The sequence below is a fragment of the Vombatus ursinus genome, unplaced genomic scaffold (genome assembly GCF_900497805.2).
Source record: "Vombatus ursinus unplaced genomic scaffold, bare-nosed wombat genome assembly UNPS02010284.1, whole genome shotgun sequence".
Taxonomy (NCBI): domain Eukaryota; kingdom Metazoa; phylum Chordata; class Mammalia; order Diprotodontia; family Vombatidae; genus Vombatus; species Vombatus ursinus.
This window is the reverse complement of record NW_020950062.1, coordinates 5,357,745-5,378,735: the sequence shown is the minus strand read 5'-3', so window position 1 is coordinate 5,378,735 and position 20,991 is coordinate 5,357,745. Positions and strand designations below refer to the sequence as shown.

Below are 20,991 nucleotides of genomic sequence, written 5' to 3'. Positions count from 1 at the left end.
AAGATAAATCAGACACGGGGAGGAAAGGGCAGCTTTAAGACACTAGAAAGAGGGGGCAGCTAGGTCACTCAGTGGATAGAGCACCAGACCTGAAGTCAGGAGGACCTGAGTTCAAATCCAGCCTCAGACCAAACACTTGACACTTACTAGCTCTATGACCCTAAGCTAGTCACTTAACCCCAGTTGCCTAATAATAATAATGACAATAATGATAATGATAATCATAATAATAATATGTACTTTGTGGGGCAGCTAGGTGGCTCAGTGGATAGAGCACCAGCCCTGGAGTCAGGAGGACCTGAGTTCAAATCCAGCCTCAGATACATAACACTTACTAGCTATGTGACCCTGGGCAAATCACTTAACCCCATTGCCTAGTCAAAAAAGAAAAAAACAAAAACAAAACAAAAACAACAACAACAAAAAAAAAAGACTCTAGAAAGAGCCTAACAAAAACCTACCCCCACTATCATCCATCAGGGGAAATCCCATTACAGGGAGAAAAGGACTTCCAGAAACCAAGAGCTGCAAATTCCTCTTTGGTCACATGTACATTCTAAGCTTGAGCCCACTTTCCACTGGTTTCTATGTATTTGTGAACAAAGTATATCACATACTTTTGGGGACGTGTTTCATTCTAATTGTTCTTAATTGTACCATTTTAACAAAGTATTCTTTTTCTAAAACCTAAGTCTGGCTGACTAATTGATCTCGGCCAAAAATAGTTGTGAGGAAGTTCACTAGTGAGTACTTTGGAGCTATAGTAATAGAAAGCAAATTCTAACTCCTCAAGGCTCTTCCTAGAAGTAGCAACTGTTCTCTGGGGACCTGATTGCCAGTTTGAGTGGGAATTCGAATAGTGGCCAAAGAGCATGTCCTATATATAGAGTGACTACAACAACATAAATGGATAGAACAGCCACCACAAAACAATCAAAAATTACAAAGAAAAAGTTTGACCTCAAAAAAGTTATATAAAGACACTTCTCTCTGATCCTTTGCAGAGATCAAGGTTCACAGATGTATAATGTTTTCAAGGAATTTTTCTTCTTTTTGTTTTTCCTTTGCTTCCAAAAAAAAATTCCGTTATGTTCATCTTTTCATTTTGTTGTCTTTTCTTATAATATTGTAAGATTATATTATATTCAGTAACATATATAATGTATATATATACACATATATATACATACATATATATATGTATATACACACTCATACACATACACCCACACAGAGTAATTTGTTCAGCCATTCTTGGGAATCAGTTTTCAAGACCTCTAAAAGAAAAGACCATTCCAGATGATCAGTGCTGTCATAATTGCAAAAAGACAACCAGGAACATAGTAATTATTACAGAGTTATAAATTGCTATCAGTAAACGCCATTCTTATAATGTAAGAACTAACTCTCAGAAAGGGAGAGAGATAGGAATCTAAAAGATATGAAAACAAGAGCTATCAATAAAAAAATTTGTCTTTCAAAAACTGTTCCCCAAATGTCTTTAAAACTTTGTCATTTGCATTGTATTCATTTGGCCTAGGTCAGTCATTCTTCCCAAATTAATTTTCAGTGCTTTTTCCTTATATGATGTGTGTGTGTGTACTGAGGTATTAGAGTTCAAATATGTTATTATCGGCATGGATAATTAAAATAGATTACTATAGATATATTGGGGGATATGTTTTATTTTGCATCTATTTGTTATACTTTCATAAGTACCTGATATATTTAAGCCCTTATTTCAGGATAATTCTCTAGATTGACTATATAAATAATGATTTCCCCGAAAAAGAACTTCTTGAAGTCAGTACTATGTGTAAGTCACTATACTAGGTACAGAAAAGGGATTTATAGAAGTCTAAAGAACAGTCCTTGCTCCTCAAGGAGGGAATGACTGCGCTGCTAAATGTCTTACAACCAGATCTCTGAAAACTCATGGCATACTTTTCAGTTTAATCTGCATACCAACATTTTCTTAAGATTAGACTATCAACAAAATAATTGTAGCAATTGCCAATTTCCAAGGTATAAATGCTCATCAGATAGGTGGAATAGTAGATAGAATGCTGGGCCTGGAGTCAGGAAGACCTGCAATCAAATATGGCCTCGGACTGGGCAAGTCACTTGACTTCTTTTTGCCTCAGTTTCCTCAATTATAAAATGAGAACAATAATAGCACTTACCTTCCAGAGTTGTGATGAGGATAAAATGAGATGTTATTTGTAAAGTGCTTCTCACTGCCTGGCACATGGGCTCTGTATATTCCCTTTCTCCCAGTGACCAATCTTTCACTGTACTTATGATGAAACACACTGAAAATTTAAGTTTATTCTCAAGAGCCAGTTGGAGTTAGCTCCAGTACCCCTGGACACATAAATGTATGAAAGGGCAGCTAACAGTACCAAAGAGTAGATTTGTGTTACAAATGCCTTTTGACCTACAAATATTTCTTTTTATTTCTTTGCAGCTATTTGGAGGACTTGTCTGGATTTTGGTAGCATCCTCCAATGTACCTCTACCTCTACTACAAGGATGGGTGATGTTTGTATCAGTGATAGCTTTTTTCTTTTCCCTCGTGTTCCTATGTGTGTTCCTTTCAGGCATGGTGACTAGAATTGATGCCAATTGGAACTTCTTGGTAAGAGAATACATTTTAAAGTATATAGCAAAAACTAACATGAATAATTTAATGTAAACTTGGAATTATTGATAAGAATAAGAAAATAATTTATATAGTGTTTTAAAGTTTGCAAAGTGCTTTTTATTCAGTCTGGTAATATTCTGTCCATACCCTCTCATCTTAGGTACCTATTCAAATAGGTAATTAAGAGTGTCAAGTCCACAGGTACTGATGCTCTGACATGGCTGGCTTGTTGGCTTATTGGAATCATTTCCTGCCTAGAATAAAGTAAAACAGGATTGTAAAAGTAATTTGGCAAAGTAAAGAACAAAACACTCCTTTGCTTAAAATATAAGATGCAAAAAAAGAATATAAGATGCAATGGAACTGCTTACAAAGCCAATAAGCTAGCCATGTCAGAGCATCGTTACCTATGGATTTAACACTCTTAATTTCCTATTTGAATAGATACCTAAGATGAGAGGGTATGGATAGGAAGAATGAGGCTCCTGTACAATTTAATAATGGGTGCTTAGCTTACCTTTAGAGAAGTACAACTTTTCTGCAGAATTCCTACTTAGCTTACTACATGACTTGCTACTTCAAAGGTGTTTGTTGGACAAAGAACAAGCTAATATGAAGGAAGGAGTTCCTACTTGAAAATGTTTTCTTGATTGTCTAGGTAAAACAAATAATAACTGATATTGATGTAGTGCTTTAAGGAGTGCAGTGTTTCCTGAAATTGCAATGGGGTACATAGGACAAGTGATATCATTATCCATATTTCACAGCTGAGAAAAATAGAAATGGAGAGAATTCAAATCATGAGCTCCCTAAGCCTTAGGTTTTCTCATCTATAAAGTGCGGTTGGGTCGTATTCATCATATACAACTCCTGTGAAGAGTTTTTGAGGGAATATGGATATGGAGTCATATACGGATTGATCAGGTAATAGGAACAGTATCAAGTACCTACTATACTTTAGGTTTTGGAATTTATTGTTGTTTAATCATTTTAGTTGTGTCCAGCTCTTCATGACCCTATGGAGTTTTCTTGGCAGAGATACTAAAGTGATTTGCCATTTCCTTCTCCAATTCATTTTACAGATGAGGAAACTGAGGCAAACAGGGTGAAATGACTTGTCCAGGGTCACATTGTTAGTGAGTATCAGATTTGAATTCAGGTCTGCCTGACTCCAGGTTCAGTACTCTATCCACTGTGCCACCCAGCTTTGTTCTAGAGATACAAAACCAAAAATGAATCACTGTTCTCAAAGAGTTTATATTTTTTTGGGGGGGAGACATCCCTATATGTGTGTGTGTGTGTGTGTGTGTGTGTGTGTATAAATGTGTGTATATACACACACATACACAGAGCATAAGTATATCCAGAATAAATACAAAGTAGTTAGAAGAGAGAAAGGATGCCTTCAGTTAGGGTGGTAGGAAGTCAGGAAAAGCTTCAAGATAGGAAGTTATGCTTGAGCTGCCTCTTGAGAAAATAAGGAATTCTCTTAGGTGGAAGTGAGGAAGGAGTCCATTCCACCAAAGGAAGGTGGCCAAGGCAAGGGTCCAGAGATAGGAGATGGATAGTCCATTTGCCTGCACTGGAAAATGCCATTTCACTCTAACTCTCAGATAAATGTGTAAAAGAGTATTTTTTTTATCATTTATCATGTAAATTGGATGACCAGAAAGGTCAATGAGTGACTAACAGTTCTTTCCATATGCTATACATAAAGACTAATTTTTATTTTCTATCAGTGTTTGTCAAGGAAACAGCCTGGTTGAATAGATTTAACCCTGAATTTGGAATCAAAAGGCCAGTGTTTGAATTCTGATTTTGCCACTTCCTACTCCAGGGTCAAGTCACTTAGTATCTCTTGAATTTTACTGTCTACATCTATAAAATGGAGATAATCACACTTGCATAATTTTGCCTAAGTTTGATGTGTGGACAACAGTTTTTAAACTTTAATTACTTGTCATTAGCAATTCCCATTAATCAAAGCTAGGCCTAGCACTAATTTAGTCTCATAGAGCACTGAATTGAGAGCCAGGAAATATAGGTTCTAGTCCCAACTCAACAATATAACTTATTCCCTTTTCTGGGCCTCAGTTTCTTCAATTCCAAAATAAGGGAATTAGACCAGGTGACCTTTTATGATCCATTTTGCTACAATAGTCTTCAAACTTATGACTTAATAGATACCCACAACCCTGTTTTGTAATGCTTGGCATAAATACCATAAGTTGATCCCTGATTTTGAAATTGTTGAGGAGTTTATTGAACGTCTGCCCCACTTAGATGATTTTTCTTTCATTTACTTTGTGATTCTTAGCTTATTCAGAGTATCTTTGAAAGTAGCCTCTGTTCAAATGGCCTGCCTTTTGATATAATACATTGATGGACACCTTGTACTAGGTAGATTCCTATTGTTCCACAAGTTCTGTGGAGTAGCTGTGAGATTGTTATCACTTTTAATTGCTTCATCCTACGTGTGGTAGGCAAAAAACTCCTTTCTGCTGTGATGGCCCCATAAGAGTCTAGAGCAAAGACTCTTGTGTGCGTGTGTGAGTGTGTGTGTGTGTGTGTTCGTTCAGTGGCTCCCTTTGGCTGTCTGATGAAGCCTATGGACTCCTCAGAATTAGGATTTTAAGAGCATAAAATAAAATGCATAGGACTACAATTAAAATATTAACATTGAAATATAATTATCATTTTAAAAAAAAATCCATGTGCCCTGCAGTAAGAATTCCTGGTCTAAAGGAGAGCAACCAGGATGGTAAAGGATCTTAGGCCCAAGTCATATGAATATCTATTTGTTAAAGGAAGTAGGGGTGTTTAGCATTGAGAAAATGCAAGGGAGGGAGATGAAGGCAGCTGTCTTTAGGTATTTCGAAGAGATATCATGTGTAAGAGAGATTAGACTGTTCTGTATAGGTTCTGTTAGAGGGCAGAACTCAGAGCAATGGGTAGAAGCCATAAAGAAGTAAATTTAGACTTGATGCTAATACAAAACTTCCTAATAAACACGGTTGTCCAAAAGCAGACTAGATTACCTACAGAAGGGGTCTGTTTTTCCCTCACTTGAGGTCTTCACATTGGGACAGATGCCTACTTAGTAAGAGTGCCATAGCAGAGATTTATTTGAGGTATAGATTACACTTGGTAGCTGCTGAGGTCTCTGCCATCTCTGAAATTCTATGATTCTCAACATGTTTGCATATTTGAAGGGCACCCTAAATTTTGTTTTCTTAAAAAGTCTACTAAAATTACAATTTTTGAAAACCTAAACAGTAGATTAGTTTTCCTTTTCAATATGGAGTTGAATTCACATTTTCATCCTTTTTGTTTGCTTGTGAGGTTTTTTTTAAGGTACCTGATACATTACTTCAGTGGTATTTTCCTCTACCAGTCATCTGAAAAATGGCACAATTATTATTGTGAGAGTTGAAAAATAGAATGATTACTGAATTATGAGTCCCATAAAAATGGAGAACAGTCTTTTTAATCATTGTATCTGTCCCAGTGCTTAGCACAGTTCTCTTCGTAGTCAGCAATTCAAATAAATGGGTTTTTTTTAGACATAAATTTTTATTTTTTTATTTTTTGGCTAGGCAACTGGGGTTAAGTGACTTGCCCAGGGTTACATAGCTAGTAAGTGAGTATCATGTGTCTTGAGGCCGGATTTGAACTCAAGTTCTGCTGACTCCAGGGCCAGTGCTCTATCCACTGCGCCATCTAGCAGCCCCTAACAGTTTTTTTTAAAGACTAGATAAATTACATACTTAAATAATTGTCTATCTTAAGTGTAGGAAATGAATGTTTTTGTTGGATTTGTGTTTCGAATTATAATTGAAGGGTGGGGAATGACTTTGACTTACCTAATTTTGATAAATGGATGATGGATGTAGTATGTGTGTATATTTGTGTGTAATTCTCCTGGTTAAGGAAAAATTTTAGAATGAGAATAATTTCTAAGGAAAATGCTTGTCCAAAAAGACTTATTTTAACCTCAAAGTGTAATAACTAAGTGGATTTAATTAAAGCATTTTTCATATTATGGTATGTCCAATTAAGTAGATATTTAGTGTTTGAAAGTCTTTCTGACATTCAGGGTGAAATTGTTGCTTCAAAATAATAAACTAGCTAGCCTTACACAAACCTGCACTCTGGACAAAGTTTTTATTTGATGTTAACAGACTTCCTTCTGAACTCTCCACTTCTTTTAAGAAGAAAAAGGGTAATGGAAGGGAAAACCAAGAGCGAGAACCACCAGGAATTGTCCCCACTCACATATGTACCTCCCCATAGCAAGGGAAAGGAGTAGGATACCAAGTATAAGAAATGTAGATATGGAAAGTGAATTTCAAAGGTGACAACTATCTTGGTGGCCATGATCTGAAACTTTCCATTCAGGAGCACACATCACTTATTTCTTGGACTGGCTCTGTTGAGAAACCATTTTACTAGAATCATAAAAGAGGGGGAAAAAAAACCTTAGGTGGTATCTGGTCCAGAAAAGAAAAACTGTTGTTGGGTTTATACTAAAGATTATCCCAGGAATATATGAAAATTGCTAAAATAATTAAGTATCTCAGAAGATCATATTTAAAACCAAAAGGACTTTAAAGATAACTTAGTCTAAGCCCCTCACTTTGCAGATGAAAAGAAAAATAAAACAACCCTGTGGCTAAGAGAGTGTTATAGTGACTTTCTTTGGTCATACACTTTATGGAGCTGGGATTAGAAGATGTTATAGTTATTTACAATGGTCATATAGCTAATGGCACCAGAATTAGATTAATATCCTATGATTCTAAATTCCACTTCACTGTGGAAGAATTGATTTGAAATAAAAAGTATTTCTTAAGTGCTTACTATCAGGTACTAAGAATACAAAGACAAAAATGAAAATGGTCCCTGTCCTCAAAGAGTATATGAATGTTCTATATTCTATACAGAATATGTGTATTTTATAGGTGGGAAACATGAACATATATAAGTAAATACATATCCTATTCTCCCCTATAACAATATTCTAATGAAATCCCTGACTTAATTAGCACTCTGAAATTGCCAGAGTTCTTATAATAAAATGGTTATGAGGGGTAAAATACATATATATGCATATATATGTAAAATACATTCATATGTACATACATGTCAGCATGAATACACACACAATACTGATTTGAATTAAGAAGAATTTCTTACTTTTGACATTTGTGCATATGGTCATATAAATAAGAAAAAGGGTTAAAATTCCAATCCAGGTCTTCCAAACTTCAAGACAAGTGCACTTCTCAAAAATCCATTCTGCCTCATGATAAATTAGAGACCTTTTATTTGATAAAGTCTAAGCATTGCTGTTTTATTGCAAGTAAATTACAAAATTAAGTTTATATAGCTAAACACCATGTTCTTCTTAAATCTCAGCTTCAACATATTACGTATCATAGATTTGTAGATTTAGAGCTGGAAAAAGCCCTAGAGTCCATAGAATGCCATTCCATTTTATGAATGAGGAAATAAGGCACAGAGGGGTTAAGTGATTCCTCCACCCCACTCTCTGAGAATTTTGCAAGCTAGATGGCACAGTAGATAAATAATGGGACTTGGAATCAAACTCTGCCTCAGATACTTAATAGTTGTATGACCCTGGGCAAATTTCTTACCTTGTCTATATCTCAGTTTCCTCATCAGTAAAATGGGGATAATAATATCACCTACTTGATAGGATTGTTGTGAGACTCAAATGAGTTAACATATGTTGAGCACTTTGCAGACTTGAAAACACTATATAAATGCTAGCTAGTAAGTGTCTAAAGTAGGACTCGTCCAGGTCCAGGTCCAGGTCCAGTGGCCTTTCCACTATAACACGGTGCCCCATCTGAAAGTGAGTACATGAATATTTAAAGGAAATGTAATTTTGTCAGTCTGAGTGCTCCATCCACTAACATAGAGCCTAATTCCTGTATAACTTAGGTGCCTTGAAAGATGTGGTGTCATTGCCATATGGCTAATTTCATAATTAGCCTGTCCAACCTTAACTAAGCAGGGCACTGGGCAACAGACACTTCACAACAACCATATGCAAAGACTTCCCAGCTTGACAGGACCTACTGCTGTCCTAGAGAGCCCAGGCTCAGCTCAATACCCAGGAAAGTCATTCTGGAAATGGATGGATGATGCCAGAGAAGAGAAAAGTATGCCTAATGCAAACTTTTTTTAAAAAATCTTTTCCTCTTCCATTTAGGATTTTGGTTATCATTTTGTTATGTTCGTTTTCTACTTTGGAGCTTTTCTGTTGGAAGCAGCAGCTACTTCCCTGCACAGCTTACACTGTAATGTGACCACAAATATACAGCCACTTTTGAATGACAGCCAGTATAATATAAATGTAGCAGCTACGGTAAGTGCCAATGTCCCTATTTATTTCCTCTTTAGCCGTGCCCCACCCCCAACTCTTAGGACCTTGATATTCCCTAATTTAAACAACATGGGGAAAAATCAATTTTGCTTTTATTTCTCAGGTAAGAGGATATTTTCTGTCATCTCATGGGATTTGTTTCAGAATTAGTTTTCTTTCAGCATGATTTGAGGAGCATGTTAGAGTTGTAGGTAATATTCAAGAATTTTGTTTCTAAATCATCTTGTCAAGGGGCATTTTAGAAGTTTATTCATTTTCAACACCATCTATTTTATATACATTTAGCTAATCTGTCTCTGCCTCTCAGTTCTTTCCCTCTTTGTCACTTGTTCATCTCTCTCTCTCTCTCTCTCTCTCTCTCTCTCTCTCTCTCTCTCTCTCTCTCTCTCTCCTTCCCCCTCCCCCTCCCTCCCTCTCTCTCTTCACACACATATACATTAATTGGGCCCCATGAATGCAATATTGATGAATATAGAACAAGAAGTTATTCTATGGGGAAAATATCATGAAAGAGATTCATTCCTGGACAGCCAAAATTGGAGATATAAAAGCTTTAAAAAAAGAGAGTAGATAAGAAATTGGGTTCTGTAGTTTGGCTTTCCAGACACACTTACCATGTATCTGCCCAACATAAATTTTCTAATTGACTAGATGCCATTTTCCAGCAATTAGTTGGGGATGAGAAACAGGTAAGGAAGAAAAAAGGGTTTTCCCAAGTAGAAGGGGAGGGCACATGATCATTAGAAATAATGTTAAATTATGATTTAATTACTATGTACCAGTAATCATATACAAAACAATAAAGGGCAATATTTTCTGTGGAACATGTCAAAATTGGCAGCATTTGGATGTCTTGGTCTTCTCTAAAGTTATTTTTCAAATGGCAGAAACTTTTTCTCTCAGAATGGAACAAGGAAAGTTTTCTTCAAAGTCATTCACAAAATGCCATGATTAGACACAAAAATACATCAGAGAGACTCTAGATTTCAGTAGTCTTCATTTCAGGAAAAATTTACATAGGACCTGCATTGTGAAAGGCATTAAAAATAACATTCCCATTCTCAAAGAATTTATGGTTTAATAGAAGGATGGGACAAGTACACAATGAAAGCTAATATGACTTAAAATTCAATGGATATAGCCTACCTACTATGTGTAGGGTGGTGCAAATAGAGTAGCAGATAAATGAAAGATGAGTAAAAAGTATCACTTCTAGTACAAGGAAATCAAGGAATGCTTCCTGGAGAAAGGAATTTTCTCCATTTTCTGAAACAGAGGATGGATGAGCTGCATGAATGCATCCAGGACAGAAAGAGATCAGAGAACAGCTAGTAGTAGCCCAATTTTTCCAGAATGCAGAGAGTGTTTGGGTTACAAAGGTTGGGAAGCAGTGTGATGGATAAAAGGCTGAAAACAGGAAGTCCAGTTTGGAAACTATTAATAATATAATCTATGTGAAGAGCAGATGAAGGCCTAAGCTAGGTTGTTAGAGGATGGAAGTGAGAAATTGCAAAGGATTGGATGTGGGCAGCAAGAAAGAAGAATAAGCGAAAGATGAATTAAGTTCCAAGCCTGAGTCACTGGAAGGATGGCAGTGCCAACCAATAGAATGAATCTAGGAGGGGTAGGTATTGTAGGGAAATTGGTCAGTTCAGTTTAGGGGCTGAGTTGAGTTTCAGGAGTTAAACATCCAGGAAGAAATGTCTAGGAACTCTTTAGAAATACAGGCCTGGAGTCTTAGGGATAAGATTGGGGCTGAACACAGAAATTTAGGAGTTATTTTTAGAGTGATAGTATTAAAGCTAAGGGAGTAGATGAGCTCACCAGTGGTGAGAGGATAGAGAAATTAGAAAAGAAGGTGAAGGACATGGGATTCACATACCTAAGAGAAGACTCAGAAGGAGCAATTAGAAAGGCATGGAAACTGAGGAAGGAGAGGTGGAACATAGTGCCAAATGGTATAGAAAGGTCCAGGAAAAGGTGAAGACTGGGGAAAATACTCATGGGATTTATCAACTAGGAGGCAATTGATCAAATTAAATAACATGGAAAGCACTTTGCAAACACTAAAGCATTACGTAACTGTTAGCGATGATGATGAAGATGATGATGATGATGATAATGAAGATGAAGATGACAGTAACCTTGGAGAGAGTAACTTTAGTAGAGTAGTGGGAACAGAAACTAGATTGTGGTGTATTGAAGACTAAGCATTGTGAATGTCAAGAAAAGTATAGATTATTCCCTTTCTAAGTATCTAGAAGGAAGGAACTTGACAGTCTAGAGATGTGGAAGGGACTAGGGAAGGTTTTCCAAGAATTGGGTTGACCTGAATGCATTAGTAGGCAGAGGGAAAGAAGCCAGGAGAGAGAAAGAGATAATGAAAAAGAAATTGAGGACCCTTGATCATAGATTTTTATCCACTTGGATTACATTAGATTGCTCTTCATTTTACTAAGGTAGGCAAAAATTTTTGTGTTCAGTAACCAATAAAATGTCTTTAATCAGGATATTAAAGAGATAGGAGGCAGGGCATACATTCTGATATCACCAAGGTTTTCTCAACCAGTGTAATTTTTTCAGTCAACATTTGAGCTAGCTATGTGAATGGTTTCCCTGCTTCCATTCTCTCCTATCTAATCTATACTTTGCATAGTAGCTTCAATAATCTAAGACACAAGTCTAACCATGCTATGGATTGCCTTAAATGAAATAATGATATGTGAGATGCTTAGAAAAGTTTTAATGAGATAAGTGTGTTTAAATTTGTTGGCAGAATGGTACTTCTAAAAGTCAGAAATAATCAGCTAGATTGTTGTCTAGTTATTGTTATGTCACACCCTTGGACAAAACCCTCAGTGTGTCCCTTTTGCCTACAGGATAAAATACAAACTTTTTAGCCTGGAGGCTAAAATTGAAGGTCCTCCACAGTCTGGCTTCAATTTACTTTTCCAATCTTATTTCATATTACCCTTTGAGAACAAATAAACTTCTATTGGCTGTTACCCAATATCATCCTATACTCTCCCACCTCTGTTCATTTACCTACATTGTATTTGTCCTCATGTTTGCCAGTTGTAATCTTTCTCTTCTTTCAAATTTCAGCTTAGATCCCATGTCCTTCACAGAACTCCTTGTCTAGATCTCTCCTTTCCCCCCATCATATTTTACTTAATGTTATGCTTGGTGCAAACTCATCATGCCCTTTCCCTTCCCTAAGTGGATTGTCAGCTCCTTGGAGGCAAGAACTGTCTTCTTCAAATTGGTCATTTCACTGCCCAGTAGGAAAGTATTTTGCATGAGTAGCTACATAATGAATGTTTTAAAAACCCATTTTATGTAACATAACTGTAGCTACTTAGAGATAGGGGCCATGTATTTTATTCCTTTGCATTCACCTCAATACCTAGTTTGGTGCCAAGTACTTACGTAATGTAGGTCATACATAAGCACTTTAGAGTATCAAGTTGAATACTTAGTATTCTGTAGGACCCAGCATATATGTATGGCATTCCCACACAAATTTAGGCTAGAGATTACTCAATGACTCATTTATGTGGGCTGCCTTTGTTCAGTCCTAGAACAGTTTACCCCTTTTTAAGAGAAATAATTTGGTATGCACCAGAGTTCTTACAGCTGCTCTCCACCTTGGCCATTGACAGATAAATAGGTACATTGAAAGTCAACTCATAGGGAGTCTTTCAATACATTGGCTGCGTGTTCAGTTTTGTTTTTGTTTTGGGGGGGATGGGACAAATATTCAGGAGCCCAAAGGATGACCAAATGTTTACCAAACGACCATTCACAAATGTGAAAATTATTTAAAATGAGAATTTTAGTAGGAAGGTAATGAAGGTTGGCAGAGTGGTGCTTCAGAAAGTCAAAACTATTGTAATTGGACTCAGAAAGAATCAGCTTGATTGTAAAATGTATTTGAAAAATGTTTTAAAGTGGTCTGTTCAGGTAAGTCAACTAGCTTATTAGAAATTTAAGAGCATAACAGAGGACTTAGGATGAAGAATGTTACTCACTTCCTGACTAAGATGTGATGAATCAATATGCATAATGAGACACATTTTTAGATGTAGCTAATATAGGATTTTTTTTCCCTTGACTATGCATATTTGTTACAAGGTTTTGGAGTTTTTTCCCAGTGGGTAAGGGAGTAGAAGGGAGAAAAATAAATACTTGATCATTGAAAAAAAATTAATTTAATTAAAAAAAGAGCATCACAATAAAGCATTTCTGGCATAATTGCCTATGGTATTTATATGTTGAGAAGTACACATAGTGTTAGTCCTTAAAAAGCTTACATTAGGTAGGAGAAACAAAACATAAATATCACTCAGCATAAAAATACACAAACAGAATTGATTGGAAGTGATTGGTCAAGGTAATGCTACTAGTTTTGAATAACAGCAATAATTCTCTGAGGAAAATATAAAACTATTGAGTGGGGGGGAGGTGACCTCGGAGTTTATATTATGTGATGAAATTGTTTCTGCATTTTATAAGCCAGTGTCCATTCTAATGTATTAATTTTCCTTCTTAGATTTTTGCCTTCATGACAACAGCTTGTTACGGTTTCAGTCTGGCCCTGGCTTTACGAAGATGGCGACCATAACACTCCAGATCAATTAGCTCTCCATGTTTGGTTTAGTTTGTGTAGTTGTATGTGTGAGACCAATTTTGGTACCCTATTGTTTTAGCTGTGATACATTCCCAAAATCTTTTTGTATATGGAGATACTCTATGGAAAAAATTTTCATCCACATCCTAGCTGGAATTTATTTTTTAAAATTATTTTAACAGATGAAGGGCCTTTCCTCACAGCTAAGTTTGGCTTTTTACTCTTAGAAACCTGCACCTTAAAATTAATAATTAATGGATAGAGGCAGCTTGAAAAGACTTGGGTTCAGAATCCCACTTCCAATATTTACTAGCTTAACTGCTTGGACCCTCAGCTGCCTCTTTTCTAAAATGGAGATAATATTTGTAGTTCCTGTCTCATAAGGTTGCAGTGAGGATCAAATGAGATCTTGTATTTGAAATGCTTTGTAAACCTTAAAGCACTATGTAAATGCTAGCTATTATTATGAGTATCATTAGCTATTAAGTGGTGTCTCTTAAATATATGGTCACTGGAACCCTCTTGACCTTATTTCTACCTTTTAAGTCTCCATACAAATTATGCTTTAAACTAAACAGATATCGATTATTTGTCTCACTCTCATATATAAAATGCCATGTATGTGAGATTTTATAAAACCTGAACATAAGAGGTATGCCTCAAAAAAAGTCTGATACTCCAAGCCATATGTAGAACTCAGTCTCATTACTTTATCTTCATATTTCCTGAGTGTTAGGGAGACTTGTTTTCCTGTTGGAGACGCGATTCTTCCTAGCCACTTAGGATACTATTTGGTTACTTGACAAGTTTGTAGATGAAATGAACCATAGTTCTCTCTCAAAGGAATTGCCTTTCTTCTTGCCGCTACCTACAGTGAGGCCCTCACGTCCACTGATGAACACTGGAACTGATATCTAGCTCTTTTAGTTTTTTTCTTTTAGATTTATTTATGTCTCAAGATATGTTTCAGTGTATTATATAAATATATGCATGAATGTGGTATTTTTCAAAATTGTTTACTTTTATTCTGAATAGTTTTTTTTATTTTTCTGAAGCTGAATTTGGATGTATTTTTTAAAAAACAACTCTATCTATAAAATCTTAATGCTTTAATGTCGCCCTAGAAATGATGATAGTTGTGCAGAAGCTAGTTTTTTTAAGTAATGTGTGTATGTGTTTATTAATATATACACTAGTGTATATGCATATATTAATATATGCACTGTGTATATATGTGTGTATATATACACATGGATATATGCACAGATATGTATGTATGTGTTCTATATATTGTGTATACACATATGTGTGTGTGTATATATATATATATATATATATATTTATATAGCCTCTGTTGGTTGAGTAATGCAGATATTGATTGCAATGTATCTTTATTATTTTTGGAAAGGTGCCAAAATGTTTGAACCAAAGGCATGAATGGTAACACTGTGGGAGTTATATGACAGCCCTCTCCATGTTAGCTCAACAAAGTGTTTCCAGCCTATCTTGAAAGAAATTCCTTTAGAATAAAACATGCCCCTTATCCCTTTGTGTGTTTACTAATCCCATCCCAAATGGTACAGCCACATATGTTAGATTTTTTTTAGAGTATAAATACTAAGCCAAGATAGCCAACCCACCTCATAAACCATAGGTTAGCCATAAAAAATGGCAGCTTGGGGGTAGTTGCTGATCAGAGGGCAAGTTATATTTCTCCTAATGCCATATATATATATATATATATATATATATATATATATATATAATATACATATATATGCAACATGTAAATTGTAGTCTGTTTGATGTGAAACATATGAGGTATGACTATAGTGTGACTCATTTGTGTGTATGACTTATGGAAATTTGTCCTCTTTCCTTATATATAACACGGACATGTGTCTTTTCTGAAGCTTCCTCTTTTCTTTGAAAATCTGCCATTCCTACTTGTATACCACTTATTCACATTTGTATTATGACTTGTGTATTACAGAGTTATACACTGTGCCATAAGGAGATAGTCTCTTTTAGGTAGAATTGTATTGAAGTAAGTGGGCTACATTGGCTCTGCTGTCTCCTCTTCTCTCCCAGTAAGACATCTGAGTTCTGTGCTTGGTGACATTAAATCAAACAGTTTCCTCAAAATAAAGTGTTATGGAGGTGCTTTTGTAATGAATTGCTTTTAAATTGCTAAGAGTAAAGTTTAAACACTTATCTTTACTGTGAATACTTATCTCTGTGTATTAAATGCATACTAGATTTGTGAAATGAATGATAAACACTTGAACAAAAATTAAGGCATTTAAAAACTTTATTGTGCGTCTTAAAACTTTAAAAAAAAAAAAAGAATGTTTGGATGATTTTAAAGTCCTGGTAATTCTATAATGAAATAAGACTTCTTTTTTAAGTGTTATGAATCTCTAATAAAGTATTCATTTGCTAATCCTTTTCCTAGCAGATTTTATTCAGATAATTCCATGTTAATTCTAGTTTAAAGGTCTGAGTATGATCTGAATGAGGTATGGGGTGCTTTTTAAAGTAGCTCTGATTTCCTTGCTTCTTTATAAAAGAGGAGACAAGCAGGAAACATTTTTAAAGTGTACTGTGTGCAGTGCATTTTTTTAGCTTATGATTTTCTAAATGAAGGAGGTCTTTGACCCTGTACAGGTGGCCTATGACAAATATATTTCTTCATATGTATGCTAGTACTATCAATTCTTAGTCTATATACAGGGACTCTCTTTTTAGTAACACTGTACACCAGGACCTGTGGTTGGCCTCATGCTGTTTAACATTCTAATTAATGGCATGATTTATCAAATTGCCAAATGACACAGACCCAATAAGTTTAGATTACACACTGGATGATGAAGGTTTCAAAAAGATCTTGACTGGCTAAATTAATTAATATGATTAATAGGATCAAATGAGATAATGTATGTGAAGTGCTTTGCCAACCTTGAAGTACTATATAAATGCCAACTATTGCTATTAATAAGGATAAATGCAAAATAATATACTTGGGCTCAAAAAGTCAACTTTTTTGAGTATAAGACTGGGAAGGTACAGCTAATCTGAAGTTTATCTGAAAAAAAAAAAAGACCTGAGGACTTTGCAGGTTGCAAGCTTAGTGTAATACATTAATGCTATATGACAAGCCAAAAAAAGATAATGTAGACTGAGGCTGTGTTAACAGTGACATGGTATCTTGGAATAGGGATGGCATAGTGCCATTATACTGTGCCCTTACTGGAACACATCAAAAGTATTGTAATCGGTCTTTAGTATCACATTTAAGAAGATTGTGTGTCTGGATTATGTCCAGAGGATGGAGAAGGGCCTTGAGTAAACATCTATGGGGATCAGTTGAAGGAATTTGAATGTTTAGCTTTGAGAAGGCTTGGAGGAAATTGATAGCTCTTTTTAAACACGTGAAGGACTGCCTCATGGAAAAGAGAGTAGACATGTTCTTTTTGTCTTTGGAGACAAAACTAAGGATAATGAGTAGAAATTCTAAAGGGGTCAATTTAGGCTTGAGAAGTGGAAAAACTTCCTAATAATTGTAACTATCCAAAAGTAGAATGAGCTTTGGGGAGATAAAAGATTGGATGATCATTTGTGTTACATATAATAGATGGTATTTTTTTCATATATGGGTTATACCAGTTGCCCTCTAAGGTACCTTCCATCCCTATGATTCTGATTGTCACAAGCCTTTCAAATTAATTTTATCTCACTATAATCCTCTTTTGATGTGGGTGTCAGCCTGCTCACCTAGGTAGCCACATGGAAACAATTATCACTTGGAAATGGCACCTTTTCAACCAACTGGTAAGAATTGTTGCTGTTTAACCAAACCCTAAACAAAATCCCCAAAATATAGTATACAGCACTTTGGAAGAGAACAGTGAAAGCACCTGGTGTTTAAAAATGTAAAATAATAGGATACTGAAACTTCCAAAATTGAGAATTTGTCTCAAGCCTTACAATTGTAGCAATAAATCAATCTTTGGCGCCTGACCTTACTTGTTTGGCCCTGTAGTCTACATAATGTTCAAAATTCAATATTGTTACCTTTTGAGGAAATTAAAACTTAGAAAGAATGGGAAGATGTTGGGAGTCGGCAAACATTTATTATGTGTCAGGTGCAGCTAGGTGGCTCAGTGGATAGAGTGTTGGGCTTGGAGTCAGGAAGACTCCTCTTCCTGAGTGCCAATCTGGCCTCAGGCATGTACTAGCTATGTGACCCTGGCTAAGTCACTTACCCCTATTTGCCTCAGTTTCCTCATCTGTAAAATGAGCTGGAGAAGGAAATGGAAAAACCACTCTTTGCCAAGAAAACCTCAGAGGAGATTATGAAGAGATGGACACAACTGAAAAGACTAAACAACAATGAATTAATTTTTAGGAGGTTCTTCCTTATGGTGAGACAAAAATGTGATTCCCTATAACTTCTTACAGCAGGGCCTAGTGCTGTCCACTGAAATCACACAGAACACATATAATCCTCCTTTCCCATGACAGCCCTTCAAATAGTCAATTAGTTATCACTTCTTCAGGAAGGAGAAGACCTTTTCTCTAGGTCTAGCATCCCACATTCTTTCAACTCTGGCATGATAGGGTTTCCAGTCTCTTCACTTCCTGAGTGTTCTCTGGGAATATCCAGCTCATCAGTATCCCTCTCAAAATGTGCCCAGAAGTGAACACAACAGCTGAACTGGATCCCCTTATTCCATTTTTTTATGTAAGCTTCTAACAACGCATTTTGTAGTTCTTACAGGTTTCCAAGGCACTTTTTTCACAAGTATTTGCAGATGACAAAACAGTGTGAACCTCAGAGAGGTTAAGGAACTTGTCTAGGGTCACACAGTTAATAAGTGGCAGAATGAGGATTACTACCAAGATCCTCTGGCTGCAGATCTAATCCTGTTTCCATGGTACCACAACTGCACAAGGACTGTGGATGTGCCTATTGTCAAACTAAAAAGAAACTTCATCTGTAGTCACACACACACACAAACACGTGCACACGCGCACAAAACTGAGTACCAAGAAAGTCTCTGGTTTTAACTTGACATTAAATAAAGTGGTCCAGATGTTCTGCATGTTAACGTGAAAAGGTATCAAAGGATAAATGGCCACTTGCTTTGACCAATAATTCTGAATCTGTCTTTGCTTTAGCCTAGATTCTTGGTTAAAAATAGACATAGGTCTTTAAATGGACAGCTTGGTCTTTTGAGTCTAATGCTTAGTTTTAGTTATCTCTGAACTTCATCCTTGGAAATATGAGGGTCTCATATTACAAACGACTCTAGCTGCAGTTTTCTCTCTCATGAATCGTGCTAATTATACCTGATTTCAAGCATCATTTTCTATAGCAATGGAGTCCAGGTGCACCAAAGAACCATTGGACCAATCTAACCTTTCATAGGAGTTATAATTTATTGATAATGTGTAATTACATTCTCTTGATAGAGGAGCACTGGAAACTCATGGCTAAAAATTTTTGAGAGGAAATTGTATTATGCTTCACAGTTTGGCTAGAGATTGGCTACTGCTAGCTAGTTAGATGGAGCAAAAGATTAGGAGTGAAAAAACATGGGTTTCATTTGTATCTTTGCCAGTGATTAGTTGTATGACCTTGGACAAAACATTTCGCTAATCTGTGCTTCAATTTCCTCTCCTGTAAAATGGGATGGTCAAAGTAGAATATCTTCTGAGGTCTCTTGTAGGTCTAAAATTTATATTACTGTGCAATGAGAACTATTTCAAAGTGACATTTGACCACCTTGACAATAGAAGCCTATATACACACTACTAAACTAACCCATGGCTTTGGGAAAATAAAGACACAACTATCATGTCCATCCCCTTGCTCACTATCAATATCATAATTGCTTCATCTCACCCAGGCTGCAAGTGAATCTCAACTCCAAAGGAAATAACACAAACAAATCAGCCTATAGTGGTGGTGTGAATAATGAATTACAATGTGCCATAGTGGAAAAGGAATTGAATTTTGAGTCAAAAGGCCCTGGGTTCAAATCCCATTCCTGCTTTTGAGTGGTAGGCTGGACAAGGTGGTCCATAAAGTGTCTTCTAGTTCTAAATCTATTATCTGAGTGGGTATTCTCTCTCTTTTTAAAAATTTTATTTTTTTTAATTTATAGAATAAAACAAACATTTCTATAACATACTATAATTTAAAAAAGATAATTGCATACAAAACTGCAAATCTATTATGAACAACTTGCTAATCCTTTGAAATATATAATAAAGTTATCATGTAAATTTCTTTTTCCCCCTTTTTTTTCTTCCATCTCTCCCTCTGCCCTAGAGATGGCTACCATTAGATGCAAATGTGTGTGTATATATAGGTATATGTAGGTATGTATGCATGTATGTGTGTATGTAAAATCATTTTATACGTACTTCTATGTTCTTTCTTTGTATATAGATAGCATCTTTCTTCATATGTCCTTTTTAGCTAATTTGGGTATTTATAGTAATCAAATTACTTTTTGCTCAAAGATGTTCTTAAAACAATATTGTTGTTGCTGTATACAATGTTCTCTTGGTTCTGTTCATTTGGTCTTCATTATTTCATGCAAATCTATCCATGTTTTTCTAAGATCATTGAGCTCATCATTTTTTATAACATAGTAGTATTTCATCACAATCATATACCACATGTGTTTGGCCATTCCCCAATTGACTAGCATTCCTGCAATGCCCAGTTCTTTGCCACCACAAAGAGAACTGCTCTAAATATTTTAGAACGTACAAGGTTGTTTTCCCCTTTTTCCCTGATCAGCTTGGGAAACAGACCTAACAGTGGTGCAAAGGGTATACACAGTTTTGTAACTCTTTGGTCATAACTCCAGATTGCTCTCCAAAATGGTTGGATCAGTTTACAATTCCACCAACAATGAATTAGTGTCCCACTTTTTCTACAACCCCACCAATATTTGTCATTTTCTCCTTGAGAGAAATCTGATGATACTTCTTCTGAAGATATGCCTCTCAGGCGTGCAAAATTGTGTATTTATCTATTAGCTATTTGGCATAAGAGGTATATAATTTTAAATATGTTGACAAGCTGTATTCTATTTATAATGAAATCATCTGTCCTTTCTCTGCTATCTTCTTCCTTTCAAGTTTCTGGACTGTCCTCTGCCTTGTTTTTCTTGAGAAGTAAACAATCTGGAGGATAAGGTCATAGATTTAGAATGATAGGAACCACACAGGCCATCAAGTCCAATCTCTTCCATTTTACAGATGAGGAAGTTAAAACTAAGCGATGGG

At 35.8% G+C, this 20,991-nt stretch overlaps 1 protein-coding gene across 1 annotated transcript in view; it reads left to right on the top strand.

The window, feature by feature from the left end:
- The window catches only part of MAL2 (mal, T cell differentiation protein 2), a 29,985-nt gene extending 15,075 nt beyond the window's left edge, over window positions 1–14,910 (top strand). Inside the window, exons 2-4 of the mRNA XM_027854056.1 lie at window positions 2,468–2,638; window positions 8,883–9,038; window positions 13,609–14,910. Coding sequence (XP_027709857.1) covers window positions 2,468–2,638; window positions 8,883–9,038; window positions 13,609–13,680 — 399 coding nt within the window. The 3' untranslated portion in view covers window positions 13,681–14,910. The remainder of the gene's footprint in view (window positions 1–2,467; window positions 2,639–8,882; window positions 9,039–13,608) is intronic.
- Window positions 14,911–20,991: the final 6,081 nt, after the last annotated feature.